The sequence below is a fragment of the Leucopleurus acutus genome (assembly GCF_964270905.1).
Source record: "Leucopleurus acutus genome assembly, chromosome: 2".
Classification (NCBI taxonomy): domain Eukaryota; kingdom Metazoa; phylum Chordata; class Mammalia; order Artiodactyla; family Delphinidae; genus Leucopleurus; species Leucopleurus acutus.
The window spans coordinates 27131192-27149476 of record NC_139143.1 but is presented as its reverse complement, the minus strand read 5'-3'; the positions used below and the strand labels follow the sequence as shown (position 1 = coordinate 27149476).

Below are 18285 nucleotides of genomic sequence, written 5' to 3'. Positions count from 1 at the left end.
TTAATAAAATAAAATGTTATATGTCTAGCTAATAAAAAAACAAATTCAACTTTATGGTAACTAGATACAGAATAAGTATAGATTTAACTTAATTTTTTGGCACATGTATGTCAATTGGTTTCCACAATTGTTTCAACACATGTTTGTTGTACATCTACTAATCAAGCTACTGTTAGAAACTAGGGATATAGTCAAGGTCCCTACCTTCTGTATTCAAATTTTAATTGGGAATTCAAATTATTCTAATTCAAATTCTAAGATGGGAAATGGATAATTAACAATATGTAAACAATATAATATGTTGTATCAAGAACTATGAAAGAAATACTCTAGGTGATAATACAGAGAGATCCATTTAGATACCATCTTAGAGGTGGCACTGAGTTGAGATAAAAGGTTTTACATGAACAAGTAATGTGAAAAAATGTGGAAAGACTAATCTAGGTTTTAAAAACAAACATACTTTAGAGATGTAGCAGATACATAAACAGTTATAGACCAATACATTTGAAAACTTAAAGAGAAAACATTCTAGAAAAATACAATTTTTTAAAGGTGACTCAAAAGGAAATATAGAAGTTGAGCAAAGAAACTTAATCAGTATTTAACAATATTTAGGGAGGGGGAGAGAGCACTAGCACAGATCATTCCAATCCTAAATTGCAGAATGAAGTTAGCAAATTATCATATGCCAATTCAGGCAAGGTCTGTATGAGAAAGAAAAATTATAGTCTTATCTCATTCATGAACTTAGATACAAAACTCTGAATAAAATATTAGTAAAATAAATCCACCAATATATGAAAAGAGATATGACATATAATCAAGTTGGTTTATACCAGAAGTGCAAGGTTAGTAGTATAATATTTAAAATGTTTTAATATAATTTACTACATTAATAGATTAAAGAAGAAAACTACCTAATCATCTTAATAGGGACAGAATGAAGCTTTACTTTATTCTTACCTCATATCATAATTACTTACCTCATATCATACATTAAAATAATCTGAGATTAATAATAATGATGATGATAATAATAATAAAATAACCTCAGAAGACATACATGTGGAAGGCTAAACTGAAAAACTTTTAAAAAGAGATAGGAAAATACCTTTATTGCCTCAGGATAGGAAAAATTTTCTATAATCAATAAAAGTACCTCAAGTTATAAAAGCAAAGATTTGACAAACAACTCATTAATAGGTACATGAAATGATGTTTGACTTTATTAACAATTAGAGAAAAATATTAATAGCCCAGAAAGGTCTATTTTACATACACCAGATTGATAAATTAACATTTTAGACTGTTGGTAAAAATATGTTTCAGCATTCAGGCTGCTATAACAAAATACCATTAACTGGGTGACTTATAAACAACAGTTTATTTTTCACAGTTCTGGAGGGTGGAAGTCTGAGATCAGGGTGCCAGTGTGGTTGGTTGAAGGCCTCTTCTGGGTGTCAGAATTCTCATTGTATCCTCACCTGGTGGAACAGGCTGGGGAGCTCTCTTGGGCCTCTTTTACAAGTGCATTAATCCCACTTATGAGAGTTCTACCCTCATGACTTAAGCACCTCTCTAAGGCTCCACTTGCTATTACCATCACGTTGGGCATTAGAATTTCAATATACGAATTGTGGGCACACACAAACATTCCAACCATAGAAATGTGCATCAATGGAACCCTTACATACATTGCTAGTAGAAGTATAAATTGGCACAAACAATTTGAAAGATATTTTTACACTGTCAGTCAAAGTTGAAGATGCATATATCAAATGGTTCAGCAATTCAACACCAGTATATACCTTAGAGAAACCCATGCACAGGTGCATCAAGAGAGGTGTGAAAGTATATTTGTAGCAGTATTGTTTCTAATAGGAAAAAAATTGAAACACTAATTTCCATTCATAGAGAAATGGATAAACATTCTCTAGTATAATTATGCTATAGAATATATACATTATACAGCTGTGAAAAATAAATCAAACACAGCAACACAAATCAACATGAATGTATTTCACAAACATAATATTGAATGAAAAAAGCAAGTCATGGAAGAAGAGTACAGTATGATTCCATTTATATAAAATGCAAAAAGTTGAAAAATTAAATACTATGTAGTTTATTAATACATAATGTGGTAAACTAGTTTTTTAAAGCATGGGAATTGACCTTATATCCTGAAACCTTGCTATAATTGCTTATTAGTTCCAGGAATTTTTTGTCTGTTCTTTGGGATTCTCTACATAGATAATCATGTCATCTGTAAACAAAGAACATTTTGTTACTTCCTTCCCAATCTTGTAAAACTTTTATTTCATTTTTTTGTCTTATTGTGTTAGCTAGAACTTCCAGTATGGTGTTGAATGGAAGTCTTTGCCTTGTTCCTGTTCTTAGGAGGAAAGCATCTAATTTCTCACCATTAAATTTTTTGTATGTTTTTGTAGATGCTCCTTTATCAAGTCAAGGAAGCTCCCCCTCTGTTGCTAGTTTGCTGAGAGTTTTTATCATGAGTGGGTGTTGGATGTTGTCAAATGTTTTTACTACATCTATTGATATGATTATATGCTTTTTCTTCATTAGCCTGTTTATGTGATGGATTATATTAAATGATTTTTAATGTCGAACCAGACTTGCATAACTGGAATAAATCCCATTTGGTCATGGTAAATAAATCTTTTTACACATTATTGAATTTAAAATGTCTGTAGCTTTATCTGTAATGTCTTTATCTGGTTTTGGTGTTAGAGTAATGCTGATCTCATAGAATAAGTTGGGAAGTATTGCCTCTGCTTCTATTTTCTGGAAGAGATTATAGAGTATTGACATCCTATATTCCTTAAATGTTAGAATTCACCAGTGAACCTGTCTGGGCCTGGTGCTTTTTGTTTTGGAAGGTAATTTGTTATTTATTTATTTTATTTTATGCATATATCCCTATTCACATTATTTCTCTTTGTGTGATTTTTGGTACGTTGTATCTTTCAATTGGTCCATTTCATCTGAGTTATCAAATTTGTGGGCATAGAATTGTCCATTATTTTTTCATTTAATAAGGAGTATTCCTTTATTACTCTTTAATGTCCAGGAGATCAGTAGTGATGGCCCATTTTAATTTCCGATATTAGTAATTTGTGTCCTTTGTCTTTCTTTCTTAGCTCAACTAGAAGTTTATTGATTTTATTGATCTTTTCAAAGAACCAGCTTTTGGTTTCATTGATTCTCTCTACTGCTTTTCTGGTTTAAATTTGCTGATTTCTGCTCTAATTTTTATTATTATTTTTCTTCTGATTGATGTAGGTTTATATTCCTTTTCTATCTCTAGTTTCTCAAGGTGGAAGCTTAGATTATTGATTTTTAGTTCTTTCTTCTTTTCTAGTGTATGCATTTCATGTTGTAAACTTCCCTCTGCACACTGCTTTCAGGTCATCTTCCAAATTTGATAAGTTGTATTTTCATTTATTTCCAAATATTTTAAAATTTCACTTGAGATTTCTTCCTTGATCCATATATTACTTAGAAGTGTGTTGTTTAATCTCCAAATATTTAGGGAAATTTCAGGTATCTTTCTGTATTGACTTCTAACTTAATTACATTGTGATATGAGAGCATACTTTGATGATTTCTAATTTTTTAAGGAGTGCTTTGTGGCCCAGAATATGGTGCATCTTGGTGAATACTCCGTATGAGCTTGAGAAGAATGTGTATTCTGCTGTTTTAGGATGAAGTACTCTTTTTTCTTTTTCTTTTCTTTTTTTTTTTTTTGCGGTACGCAGGCCTCTCACTGTTGTGGTCTCTCCCGTTGTGGAGCAAAGGCTGTGGACGCGCAGGCTCAGCAGCCATGGCCCATGGGCCCAGCCACTCTGCGGCATGTGGGATCTTCCCGGACTGGGGCATGAACCCGTGTCCCCTGCATCGGCAGGCTGACTCTCAACCACTGCGCCACCAGGGAAGCCCAGGATGAAGTATTCTTTAAATGTCGATTAGATCCAGTTGATTGATGGTGCTCTTCAGTTTAACTATGTCCTTACTGATTTTCTGCCTGTTGGATCTATTAACTACTTATAGAGAAGTTTTAAAGTATCCAGCTATACTAGTGGAGTTTTATATTTATATTTTCTATTTAATAATATTATATTGTATATTTGAAAGTAAGAGAGTAGATCTTAAGAGTTCTTATCATTAAAAAAAATTTTTATAGCTATGTATGGTGATGGACATAACTAGACTTACTGTGGTGATCATTTTGCAATATATAAAAATGTCAAATCATTATACTATACACCTAAAGCTAATAAAATGCTATATGTCAATTATATCTCAGTATTTAAAAAAATCAGGCCAGTGACTATATGTGAGTGGGTGGAAGAGGGGGAAAGAAGAGACATACAGGAAATTTCCAAGTTACTGGCAATGTTCTGATTCTTGATATGGGTGATTATTACACAGGTGTTCATCTTGGTATTATTCTTTAAGGTGTGTGTTTTGTATCATATACTCTTGTATAACATGATTTATTATTTTGTTTTAAAAATTAGTAAATAAATGATATTTTAAAAGAAATAGAAATAAAATATGCATATGTACAGAATGTCAGATATCCATTTAACGAATATTGCCTTGGATGCCATTAAAAACATCTACGGGCTTCCCTGGTGGCACAGTGGTTGAGAGTCCTCCTGCCGATGCAGGGGACATGGGTTCGTGCCCCGGTCCAGGAAGATCCCACATGCCGTGGTGCGGCTGGGCCCATGAGCCATGGCCGCTGAGCCTGAGCGTCTGGAGCCTGTGCTCCGCAACGGGAGAGGCCACCACAGTGAGAGGCCCGCATACCGCAAAAAAAAAAAAAACAAAAAAAAACGAATATTTGTTTGAGAATATGGAAACATATTCCAGGACAAAGAGCTGTAAGGGTCAAAACTTTTTCTTTGGGAGCTTAAGTGAGGAATGAGGAGAAATGGGGCAGTGGTAATGTTTTAGTACTATTTGTTTTGTTTTACCCAGATTTATGTTGATAAAAATAAAAATTTTTATAAAAGATGATAAATGTCGGCACAATGCAAGATGGATAAGAAGGAGGGGGTGCATTTTATTCTTATATTTTCTATTTTTCTCTTCTTAGGACCTGGCATATCTCGATACCGATGACAGAAGATGATGTGCTAAAGGAGATTAGAGGAAATCAAGTGGCTTTTCAAGATTGCTTTACTGCAGATATTTTTTTCCTGCTGACTTTTTCTTTGTTAACAATACCTGAGATTCCTGAGTTTTTACCAATATCTTCACCACAGGGTAGTCAGTTAATGGCAGACTGGGCTACTTGTGTTCCTTCATTTGTTGTGGTGGTAGCTGATATGGAGACCTTTCAGACAAATGATTCATTCCGTACTTGGACCAGAATCAGAGTGCCTCCAAACATTCTGACTGATGATGAAAGACACAGTGTGTCTGATGTGACCCTATCACAGGATGGAATATTTTTTTTAATAAATGGTATTCTTTACTTAAAAAATTATAATGCATTCAAAGGACTGGGAAGCAATGTAAATCTTCCTGATGGTGGAATAATTGGCATTACATCAAGAAAATGGTGTTGGATCAACTATTTATTGAAGGTTAGTAAAAAGATTACATATATGTATATTATACCTGCACATTTAGGTATATTTACCATACTGTTTAATACAGTGATATATCAGAGACTATACTATGCAGCTCTTTGTAGAATTATTTTTTTAAGATTTTTTTTAATTGATTTTTGGCTGCATCGGGTCTTAGTTGCAGCACACGGGATCTTTGCTGAGGCATGCAGGATCTTTCGTTGTGGCACATGGGTGTCTCTCTAGTTGTGGCGTGCAGGTTTTCTCTTCTCTAGTTGTGGAGGGTAGGCTCCAGGGCATGTGGACTCTGTAGTTGTGGTGCATGGCTTCCAGAGCGTGTGGGCTCTGTAGCTCATGGCACACAGGCTCTCTAGTTGAGGCATATGAGCTCAATAGTTGTGGCACATGGGCTTAGTTGCCCCGTGGCATGTGGGATCTTAGTTCCCTGACCAGGAATCAAACCCACTCCCCTGCATTTTAAGTCAGATTCTTTACCACTGGACCACCAGGGAAGTCCCTGTAGAGTTATTTATGCTTGTAAATAACTCTATCTTTCTGACCTAGCTTCTCAGAGACCTCTTTACAGAGGTGTACCACCAACTACAGAGAATAAAATGAATCTAAAATATCTTTAATAGATTTAAATAAATGGAAAAGAAAATGGAAAGCATGAGAAAAAAGGAATCTATCAAATGACAAGGCAATGAGTAAAACTAAAAGCAAGGAAGTCATTACCATAAAATTTAGGATAATTGTTATCCTGCAAAGAAAAGATGTAGTGATTGGGAAGGAGTATGTGTGATATTTGGGAGTTCTGATTATATTCTATTTTTTAATCTAGGTAGCTATTACACAGATTTCTGCTTTGTGATCAATCTTCCAGCTATTTATTTATTTATTTATACTTGGTCAATTTTCTGTATGTAGATTCTATTTCAAAAATTTTAAATATGTAAAAATAAATGTTAAAATATAACCTAGATAAAACTAACAAAAATTGAAATGTAAAATTCAATGATCACCTTAAATAGAAGATTGGATACAACAAAAATAACTAGTGCATTGAGAAGTAGATAAGAAGAAATCAAACAAAATGAAAATCTGGGAGAAATCAAGGAAAAGAGGGTAAGAGAGATGAAAGAAAGAATGGGAAAGAGAAGATTCAACATATATCTAGCTATTCCAAAATGAAATTTTAGCAAGAAAGAGAAAGAGCTGAGACTTTTTCAGACTTAAAGAAAGATATCAATCCTCAATCCATAAATATTAATAAATCCAAGTTGATATAGGAAAAAAGAAAACCCACTTAGATAATAGTGAAATTGCAGGGTATCAAAGACTAATAAGAGATATTAAAAGCATCCAAGGAGAAAGGACAAATTATAAACAAAGTAAAGATAGTAAAACAATTAGAATCAATGGAGGTCAGAATCAATGGAAGTCAGAAGATAGTGAAATACTCAACTGACGTCAAGTTATTGGCAACCTAAAATTATATACATTCAATAAAACTATCCTCAAGAATAAGAATGTTTGAAACTATTTTAAGAATCAAAATCAGGGATTTTATAATATAATTAGAATAATTCAAATAAAATTGATTAGATGTGCTCAATAGCAGAATGGGTATGACATGACAGAGGAAACAGTCAATAAGACTGAAGTTATATCAATAGAAAATTTCCAATGTAAACAATAGATAAAAATTGTCAAAGTTGAACCAGGCCCCAGAGACCTGTGGGACAATACCAAAACGTCTAACATACGTGACATTGGAGTCCAAGGAGGAGAGGAGAGAGGATTATGTAGAAAAAAAAAATCTGAATAAATAATGGCTAGAAACTTCTCAAATTTGGTAATAAGTATAAACTTATGGAGCCATGAAGCCCAACAGACTCCAGACAATGTAGTTGTAAAAGAAACTTATAATCAAACTACTAAAAACCAAAGGAAAAAAATGTGGAAGCAGCCAGAGAGAAGTGATACATCATATATAGGAGAACAATGATTCAAGTGATAGCTGATTTTTCCTTACAGGCCATAGATAACAGAAGGCAATGAAGCAGTATTAGTAGAGTACTGAAAGAAAGGATCATCAGCATAGAATTCTATTCCAGACAAACATGTCTTTCAGGAATTAAGGAGAAATAAAGACATTCTCAGATGAAGGAAAACTAAGAAAATCTGTTACCAGAATACCTATTCTAAAAGAAATATATGTCTAATGAAGCTTATCAGGTGGAAGGGAAATGGAGAATTTAAAACTTCAATAATGAGTAAAAAACAACTGAAATGGTAGATATACAGGTAAAAATTATTTTAGACTAAAATCATTTTAATAAAATTATTTAATTAGATTTATTAATCTAATTTAATTAGCTAAAATAAAATTCTAATCTAACAATTATTAGATTATATAATAATATTTAATCTAATAATAATAGATTGTTATTATATAATCTATTACATAGATTATTTTTATACTCTTAAGTTCCTTAAAGCTTAAGACTATAAAATTTTTGTATTTTTATACTCTTAATTTTTATACTCTTAAGTTCCTTAAAGTACGTATGATATGTAATAGCAAAATTTAAAATATATAACATTTTCTGGTGAGCTTTTTAATGTATGTTGATATAATACATGATTATTACAGCATAAATGAAGAAGGATAAAAGAACCCATGGGGTAGTGAGCTTTCTTCATTACACTTGAAATGTTAAATGCATTATTATAACCCATAGAGCAACCACTAAAAAATTATACAAGATAGAGTTTTAAAAACCTCAACAGATAAATTAAAATGGAATACTAAAAAAAAATTTCTTTTCAATAACCTAAAAGAAGACAGGAAAGGGAAACACAGAGACAAAAACCAGAGGATACAAACAGAAAACAACAAAATGGTAATTAAATATAAACATGTCAATAATTTCATTAAATGTAAATGGCCAAAAAATACTAATTAAAAGGCAGAGATTGTCAAATTGGATTTTTTTTTTTAAAGACCAAAATGTATGCTTCCCATAAGAAACCCACTTTCAATATAAGGAGACATAGTTGAATTAAAAGTAAAACATTGGAAAAGTATATACCATGCAAACACTAATTAAAGAAAATGGGAGTGGATTTATTAATATCAGACAAACTAGGAAACAATTGGTTAAAAAGGGACATTATATGATAAAAGGGTCAATTTGTCAAGAAGACATAGTAATCCTAAATGTGTATGTATCTAACAAACAAGCTTCATAGCAAATGAACCAAAATTAATTGAATGGAAAAAAGAAATAGATAAATCCACAAAATTGTTGGAAGATTTCCACAGTCCTTTTTCAGTAATAGATAAAACAAGTAGACAGGAAACAAGCAAGGATGTACAAGGATAAATAACACCAGTGGTCAGAAAACTACTGCCCATCTCAGCCAAATCAAGTCTGCTGTCTTTTGTGTAAAAAGTTTTATTGGAATATAGCCATGCTCGTTTGCTTATGTATCATCTCTGGCTGCTTTTGCCCTACAACAGCACTAATAAAAATTTGCAATAGAGTATGTGGACCAAAACTTAAATATTTACTATATAGCCCTTTCCATAAAAAGTTTGCTGACCCCTGAATTAACCAACTAGACCTAGTAGACATTTGTAAAATATACTTCACCCAACAACAGCAGAAAATATATTCTTTTCAAGTAAACATGGAATATTAGCAAAGATAGAGTATATTTTAGAACATAAGACAAATGTTAGCAAATTTAAAAGAAGAGAAATCAAAGTATGTTCTCTGGTCATAACAGAATTAAACTAGAAATCAACTTTTTAAAAACAGATATGTGGAAGGTCATCAAGGATTTGAAATTTTATAAATACACATTACAATAACCATTTGGACAAACACCATTTCAAGGGGAATGAAAAATAATTTTTTAAAATTTTTTGGTTTTGGCTCCATTGTGTCTTCGTTGCTGTACACAGGCTTTCTCTAGCTGTGGCAATCGGGGTCTACTCTTCATTGCGGTGCATGGGTCTCATTGTGGTGGCTTCTCTTGTTGCAGAGCATGGGTTCTAGGTGCACGGGCTTCAGTAGTTGCAGCACACAGGCTCAGTAGTTGTGGCACATGGGCCCTAGAGCACATGGGCTTCAGTAGTTGTGGCACGTAGGCTTAGTAGTTGTGGTGCACAGGTTCTAGGGCATGTGGGCTTCAGTAGCTGTGGTACATGGGCTCAGTAGTTGTGGCTCATGAGCTCTAGACTGCAGGCTCTGTAGTTGTGGTGCACAGGCTTAGTTGCTCTGTGGCATGTGGGATCTCCCCAGACCAGGGCTCAAACCCATATCCCCTGCATTGGCAGGCAGATTCTTAACCACTGCACCACCAGAGAAGTCCCCTAAAAATCATTTTAACTAAATAAAAGTAAAACATTAAAACTATATCAAAACTTATGGAAGTGAAAGAAGAAATTGACAAATCCATAATTATAGTTGAAGATAAAATAGACAATTGTATAGAAGAACTGAAAAACCAACTGAATCTAATTTATATTTATAGGATAGTCTACCCAACAACAGCAGAATATATATTCTTAGCAAGCGTTCATGGAACATTTACCAAGACAGACCATATACTGAGTCATAAATCAAACCTCAACACATTTAAAAGAATTTAAATCATATAAAGTATGTTCTCTAACTACAGTGGAATTAAACTAAGAGTCAATAACAGAAATATATCTGGAAATACCCCAATTCTTGGAAATTAAACAATGCACTTCTAAGTAATTCATGTGTTAAATAGGACATCTCAGGGAAATTAGAAAATCTTTTTTTAAATTATTTTAATTGAAGTATAGTGGATTTACAATGTTCTGTTAGTTTCAGGTGTACAGCACAGTGATTCAGATATATATATATATATATATATATATATATATATACACACATATATGTGTATATATATACTCAGTTGTATATATTCAGTTATATACATATTTATATGTATATATTCTTTTTCAGATTCATTTCCATTATAGGTTATTCGAAGATATTGAATATAATTCCCTGTAGATCATTGTTGTTTGTTTTATATATAGTAGTGTGCATCTGTTAATATCAAACTCTTAATTTATCCCTCCCTGCCCACTTTCCCCTTTGATAACCATAAGTTTGTTTTCTATGCCTGTGAGTCTGTTACTGTTTTGTAAATAAGTTCATTTGTCTTATTTTTAAAGAGTCCACATATAAGCAATATCATATGATATTTCTCTTTCTCTGTCTTACCTCACTTAATATGATAATCTCTAAGTCCACCCATGTTGCTGCAAATGGAATTATTTCATTCTTTTTTAAGGTGAGTAATATTCCATTGGGTATATATGCCACATCTTCTTTATCCATTCATCTGTTGATGGAGACTTAGGTTGCTTCCATGTCTTGGCTTTAAATAGTGCTGCTATGAACACTGGGGTGCATGTACCTTTTCAAATTATAGTTTTCTCTGGATATATACCCAGGAGTGGGATTGCTGTATCATACGGTAACTCTATTTTTAGTTTTTAAAGGAACCTCCTTACTGTCCTCCATAGTGGTTGTACCAATTTACATCCCCACCAACAGTGCAGGAGGTTTCTATTTTCTCCACATGCTCTCCAGCATTTATTATTTGTAGATATTTTAATGATGGCCATTCTGACTGGAGTATTTGATTTACATTTGATTTTCATGTGCCTGTTGGCCATCTCTATATCTTCTTTGGAGAAATGTCTATTTATGTCTTCTGCCAATTTTTTGGTTGGTTTTTTTTTATTGAGTTGTATGAGGTATTTTTATATTTTGCAGACAAATCCCTTGTCAGTCAGATTGTTTGCAAATATTTTCTCCTATTTAATAGGTTGTCTTTTTGTTTTGTTTATGGTTTCCTTTCCTGTGCAAAAGCTTTTACATTTAATTAGGTTCCACTTGTTTATTTTTGCTTTTATTTCCATTACTCTAGGAGATAGACCCCAAATAATATTCCTGTGATATATCTTAAAGAGTGTTCTCCCTATGTTTTCCTCTAGGAGTTTTATAGTATCTGCTCTTACATTTAGGTCTTTAATCTATTTTGAGTTTGTTTTTGTGTATGGTGTTAGGGAGTGTTCTAATTTCATTCTTTTACATGTAGCTGTCCAGTTTTCCCAGCACCACTTATTGAAGAGACTATCTTTTCTCCATTGTATATTCTTGCATCTTTTGTAGTGGATTAATTGACCATAAGTGTCTGCGTTTATTTCTGGGCTTTCTATGCTGTTCCATTGATCTATGTGTCTGTTTTCTGCCAGTACAATACTGTTCTTATCACTGTAGCTTTGTAGTATAGTCTGAAGTCAGGGAACCTGATTCCTATAGCTCTGTTCTTTCTCAATATTGTTTTGGTTTTGGGGGGTCTTTTGTGTTTCCATAGAAGTTTTAAAATTTTTTGTTCTAATTCTGTGAAAAATGCCATTGGTAATTTGATAGGCATTGCATAGAATCTGTAGATTGCCTTGCATAGTATTGTCATTTTAACAACATTAATTCTTCCACTCCAAGCACATGTTATATATTTCCATTTATTTGTGTCCTCTTTAATGTCTTTCATCAGTGTCTTTTTTTAAAAATCTTTATTGGAGTATAATTGCTTTACAATGGTGTGTTAGTTTCTGCTTTATGACAAAGTGAATCAGCTATACATATATCCCCATATCTCCTCCCTCTTGTGTGTCCCTCCCATCCTCCCTATCCCACCCTTCTAGCTGGTCAGAAAGCACCAAGCTGATCTCCCTGTGCTATGTGGCTGCTTCCCACTAACTATCTATTTTACATTTGGTAGTATATATAAGTCCATGTGACTCTCTCACTTCGTCCCAGCTTACCCATCCCCCTCTCCATGTCCTCAAGTCCATTCTCTACGTCTGGGCCTTTATTCCTGTTCTGCTCTGATGTTCTTCAGAACCTTTTTTTTTTTTTAGATTCCATATATATGTGTTAGCATACGGTATTTGTTTTTCTCTCTCTGACTTACTTCACCATGTATGACAATCTCTAGATCCATCCACCTCACTACAAATAACTCAATTTCCTTTCTTTTTATGGCTGAGTAATATTCCATTGCATATATGGGCCACATCTTCTTTATCCGTTCATCTGTCGGTGGACACTTACGTTGCTTCTATGTTCTGGCTATTGTAAATAGAGCTGCAATGAACACTGTGGTACATGACTCTTTTTCAATTATGGTGTTCTCAGGATACATGCCCAGTAGTGGGATTGCTGGGTGGTATGGTAATTCTATTTTTATTATCCTAAGGAACCTCCACACTATTCTCCATAGTGGCTGTATAAATTTACATTCCCACCAACATTGCAAGAGGGTTCCCTTTTCTCCAAACCCTCTCCAGCATTTACTGTTTGTAGATTTTTTGATGATAGCCATTCTGACTGGTGTGAGGTGATACCTCATGTTAGTTTTGATTTGCATTTCTCTAATGATTAATGATGTTGAGCATCCTTTCATGTGTTTGTTGGCAATCTGTATATCTTCTTGGAGAAATGTCTACTTAGGTCTTCTGCCCATTTTTGGTTTGGGTAGTTTGTTTTTTTGATATTGAGCTGCATGAGCTGCTTGTAAATTTGGGACATTAATCCTTTGTCAGTGGCTTCATTTGCAAATATTTTCTCCCATCCTGGGGGTTGTCTTTTCATCTTTTTTATGGTTTCCTTTTCCTTTGCTGTGCAAAAGCTTTTAAGTTTCATTAGGTCCCATTTGTTTATTTTTGTTTTTATTTCCATTTCTCTAGGAGGTGAATCAAACAGGATTTTTCTGTGATTTATGTCATAGAGTGTTCTGCCTATGTTTTCTTCTAACAGTTTGATAGTTTCTAGCCTTACATTTAGGTCTTTAACCCATTTTGAGTTTATATTTGTGTATGGTGTTAAGGAGTGTTCTAATTTCATTCTTTCACATGTAGCTGTCCAGTTTTACCAGCACCACTCATTGAAGAGGTTGTCTTTTATCCATTGTATATTCTTGCCTCCTTTATCAAAAATAAGTTGACCATATGAGCATGGGTTTATCTCTGGGCTTTCTATTCTATTCCATTGATCTATATTTCTGTTTTTCTGCCAGTACCATACTGTCTTGATTACTGTAGCTTTGTAGTATAGTCTAAAGTCTGGGAGCCTAATTCCTACAGCTCTGTGTTTCTTTCTCAAGATTCCTTTGGCTCTTCAGGGTCTTTCATGTTTACATACAAATTGTGAAATTTTTTGTCTTCGTTCTGTGAAAAATGCCATTGGTAGTTTGATAGGGATTGTATTGAATCTGTAGAATGCTTTGGGTAGTATTGTCACTTTTACAGTGTTGATTTTTCCAATCCAAGAACATGGTATATCTCACCATATGTTTGTATCATCTTGAATTTCTTTCATCAGTGTCTTATAGTTTTCTGCATACAGGTCTTTTGTCTCCTTAGGTAGGTTTATTCCTAGGTGTTAAATTCTTTTTGTTGCAGTGGTAAATGGGAGAGTTTCCTTAATTTCTCTTTCAGATTTTTCATCATTAGTGTATAGGAATGCAAGAGAGTTCTGTGCATTAATTTTGTATCCTGCTACTTTACCAAATTCATTGTTTAGCTCTAGTAGTTTTCAGATAGCATCTTTAAGATTCTCTATGTATAGTATCATGTCATCTGCAAGCAGTGACAGCTTTACTTCTTCTTTTCCAATTTGGATAACTTTTATTTCTTTTTCTTCTCTAATTGCTGTGGCTAAAACTTCCAAAACTATGTTGAATAATAGTAGTGAGAGTGGACAACCTTGTCTTGTTCCTGATCTTAGAGGAAATAGTTTCAGGTTTCACCACTGAGAACGATTTTGGTTTTGTGTTTTTCATATATGGCCTTTATTATGTTGAGGTAGGTTCCCTCTATGCCTACTTTCTGGAGGGTTTTTATCATAAATGGGTGTTGAATTTTGTTGAAGGATTTTTCTGCATCTATTGAGATGATCATGTAGTTTTTCTCCTTCAATTTTTTAATACGGTGTGTCCCATTTTTGATTTGTGTGTATGGAAGAATCCTTGCATTCCTGGGGTAAACCCCACTTGATCATGGTGTATGATCCTTTTAATGTGCTGTTGGATTCTGTTTGCTAGTATTTCGTTGAGGATTTTTGCATTTATGTTCATCAGTGATATTAGCCTGTAATTTTCATTTTTTGTGATATCTTTTTCTGTTTTTGGTATCAGGGTGATGGTGGCCTCATCGAATGAGTTTGGAAGAGTTCCTTCCTCTGCTATATTTTGGAAGAGTTTGAGAAGGATAGGTGTTAGCTCTTCTCAAAATGTTTGATAGAATTCGCCTGCGAAGCCATCTGGTCCTGGGCTTGTGTTTGTTTGAAGATTTTTAATCACAGTCTCAATTTCAGTGCTTATGATTGGTCTGCTTATAATTTCTATTTCTTCCTGGTTCAGTCTCGGAAGGTTGTGCTTTTCTAATAATTTGTCGGTTTCTTCCAGGTTGTCCATTTTATTGGCATATAGTTGCTTGTAGTAATCTCTCGTGATCCTTTGTATTTCTGCAGTGTCACTTGTTACTTCTCCTTTTTCATTTCTAATTCTTTTGATTTGAGTCTTCTCCCTTTTTTTCTTGATGAGTCTAGCTAATGGTTTATCAATTTTGTTTATCTTCTATGTTTTTAGTTTTATTGATCTTTGCTATCATTCCCTTCATTTCTTTTTCATTTTTTTCTGATCTGATCTTTATGATTTCTTTCCTTCGGCTAACTTTGGGGGTTTTTTGTTCTTCTTTCTCTAATTGCTTTAGGTGTATGGTTACATTGTTTATTTGAGATGTTTCTTGTTTCTTGAGGTAAGATTGTATTGTTATAAACTTCCATCTTAGAATTGCTTTTGCTTCATCCCATAAGTTTTAGGTCATCTTGTTTTCATTGTCATTTGTTTCTAGGTATTTTTTGATTTCCTCTTTGATTTCTTCAGTGATCTCTCAGTTATTGAGTAGTGTATTTTTTAGCCTCCATGTGTTTCTATTTTTTTAAGATTTCTTTCCAGTAATTGATAGCTACTTTCATAGCGTTGTGGTAGGAAAAGATACTTGATACAATTTCAATTTTCTTAAATTTACTGAGGCTTGATTTGTGACCCAAGATATGATCTATCCTGGAGAATGTTCCATGAGCACTTGAGAAAAATGTGTATTCTGGTGTTTTTGGATGGAATGTCCTATAAATATCAGTTAAGTTCATCTTGTTTAATGTATCATTTAAAGCTTGTCTTTCCTTATTTATTTTCATTTTGGATGATCTATCCATTGGTGAAAGTGGGGTGTTAAAGTCCCCTACTATGATTCTGTTACTGTTGATTTCCCCTTTAATGGCTGTTAACATTTGCCTTATGTATTGAGGTGCTCCTATGTTGGGTGCATAAATATTTACAATTGTTATATCTTTTTCTTGGATTGATCCCTTGATCATTGTGTAGTGTCCTTCTTTGTGTCTTGTAATAGTCTTTATTTTAAAGTCTATTTTGTCTGATATGAGAATTGCTACTCCACCTTTGTTTTGATTTCCATTTGCATGGAATAACTTTTCCCATCCCCTCACATTCCATCTGTATGTGTCCCTATGTCTGAAGTGGGTCTCTTGTAGACAGCATATATATGGGTCTTGTTTTTGTATCATTTCAGCCAGTCGATGTCTTTTGGTGGGAGCACTTAATCCATTTACATTTAAGGTAGATATCAATATGTACATTCCTATTACCATTTTCTTAATTGTTTTGGGTTTATTATTGTAGGTCTTTTCCTTCTCTTGTGTTTCCTGCCTAGAGACTTTCCTTTAGCATTTGTTGTAAAGCTGGTTTGGTGGTGCTGAAATCTCTTAGCTTTTGCTTGTCTGTAAAGGTTTTAATTTCTCCAGCAAATCTGCATGAGATCCTTGCTGGGTAGAGTAATCTTGGTTGAAGGGTTTCCCTTTCATCACTTTAAATATGTCCTGCCACTCCCTTGTGGCTTTCAGACTTCCTGCTGAAAGATCAGCTGTTAATCTTATGGGGATTCCCTTGTATGTTACTTGGTTTTTTTCCCTTACTGCTTTTCATATTTTTTCTTTGTATTTAATTTTTGATAGTTTGATTAATATGTGTCTTGGCGTGTTTCTCCTTGGATTTCTCCTCTATGGGACTCTGTGTGCTTCCTGTACTTGATTGATTATTTCTGTTCCCAAATAAGGGAAATTTTCAACTATAATCTCTTCAAATATTTTCTCAGTCCTTTTCTTTTTCTCTTCTTCTTCTGGGAACCCTATAATTCAAATATTGGTGTGTTTAATGTTGTCCCAGGGGTCTCTAAGACTGTTCTCAATTCTTCTCATTCTTTTTTCTTTATTCTGCTCTGTTATAGTTATTTCCACTATTTTATCTTCCAGGTCACTTATCCATTCTTCTGCCTCCATTATTCTGCTATTGATTCCTTCTAAAGAATTTTTTATTTCATTTATTGTGTTGTTCATCATTGTTTGTTTGCTCTTTAGTTCCTCTAGATCCTTGTTAAACGTTTCTTGTATTTTCTCCATTCTATTTCCAAGATTTTGGATCATCATTACTATCATTATTCTGAATTCTTTTTCAGGTAGACTGCCTAGTTCCTCTTCATTTGTATGGTCTGGTGGGTTTTTATGTTGCTCCTTCATCTGCTGTGTGTATCTCTGTCTTCTCATTTTGTTTAACTTACTGTATTTGGGGTCTCCTTTTTACAGGCTGCAGGTTTGTAGTTCCCATTGTTTTTGGTGTCTGCCCCCAGTGGCTAAGTTTGGTTCAGTTCAGTTGTGTAGGCTTCCTAGTGGAGGGGACTAATGCCTGTGTTCTGGTGGATGAGGCTGGATCTTGTTTTTCTGGTGGGCAGGACCACATCTGGTGGTGTGATTTGGGGTGTCTGTGACATTATTATGATTTAAAGCAACCTCTCTGCTAATGGGTGGGGTTGTGTTCCTGTCTTGCTAGTTGTTTGCCATAGGTTTTCTGGTACTGTAGCTTGCTGGTCATTGAGTTTAACTGGCTCTTAGCATTGAGATGGAGATCTCTGGGAGAGTTTTTGCCATTTGATATTACGTGGAGCTGGGAGGTCTCTGGTTGACCAAGGTCCTGAGCTCAGCTCTCCCACCTCAGAGACATAGGCCTGATACTGGCCAGAGCATCAAGACCTTGTCAACCACATGGCTTTTGGGAAATCTGAGGTCTTCTGCCAGCGTTCAGTAGGTGTTCTGTAGGAGTTGTTCCACATGTCGATGTATTTCTGATGTATTTGTGGGTGGAAGGTGATCTCCTCGTCTTACTCCTCCACCATCTCGAAGGTCTCTTCATCAGTGTCTTTAGATATTCTTTTAACTGAATGAAAGTGAGGATATTATGGAGTTCTGCTAAAGCAGTGCCTAAAATGGAATTTATAGGATTAAGTGCTTATATTAGAATCTTCCACTTCTGCACAAGATAGAATAAAAAATAGGAGATATATATATATATATATATATATATATATATATATATATATATGTTCCAGCATGAAGCAACAGCAGAAAATAGTATGAAACCATGCTTTATATATTCAAAAACATTGGAAATCAAGATAAGCCCTGCAATTGCCCCTGCTTAATGT

General features: G+C 34.0%; 1 protein-coding gene across 1 annotated transcript in view; it reads left to right on the top strand.

Annotated features, from left to right (window-relative positions):
- The window catches only part of CATSPERE (catsper channel auxiliary subunit epsilon), a gene marked incomplete at both ends in the record, with an annotated part of 242671 nt that overhangs the window by 93705 nt on the left and 130681 nt on the right, over positions 1-18285 (top strand). The window contains one exon of the mRNA XM_082833795.1: positions 5129-5621. Within this exon, the coding sequence (XP_082689921.1) occupies positions 5129-5621 (493 nt within the window). The remainder of the gene's footprint in view (positions 1-5128; positions 5622-18285) is intronic.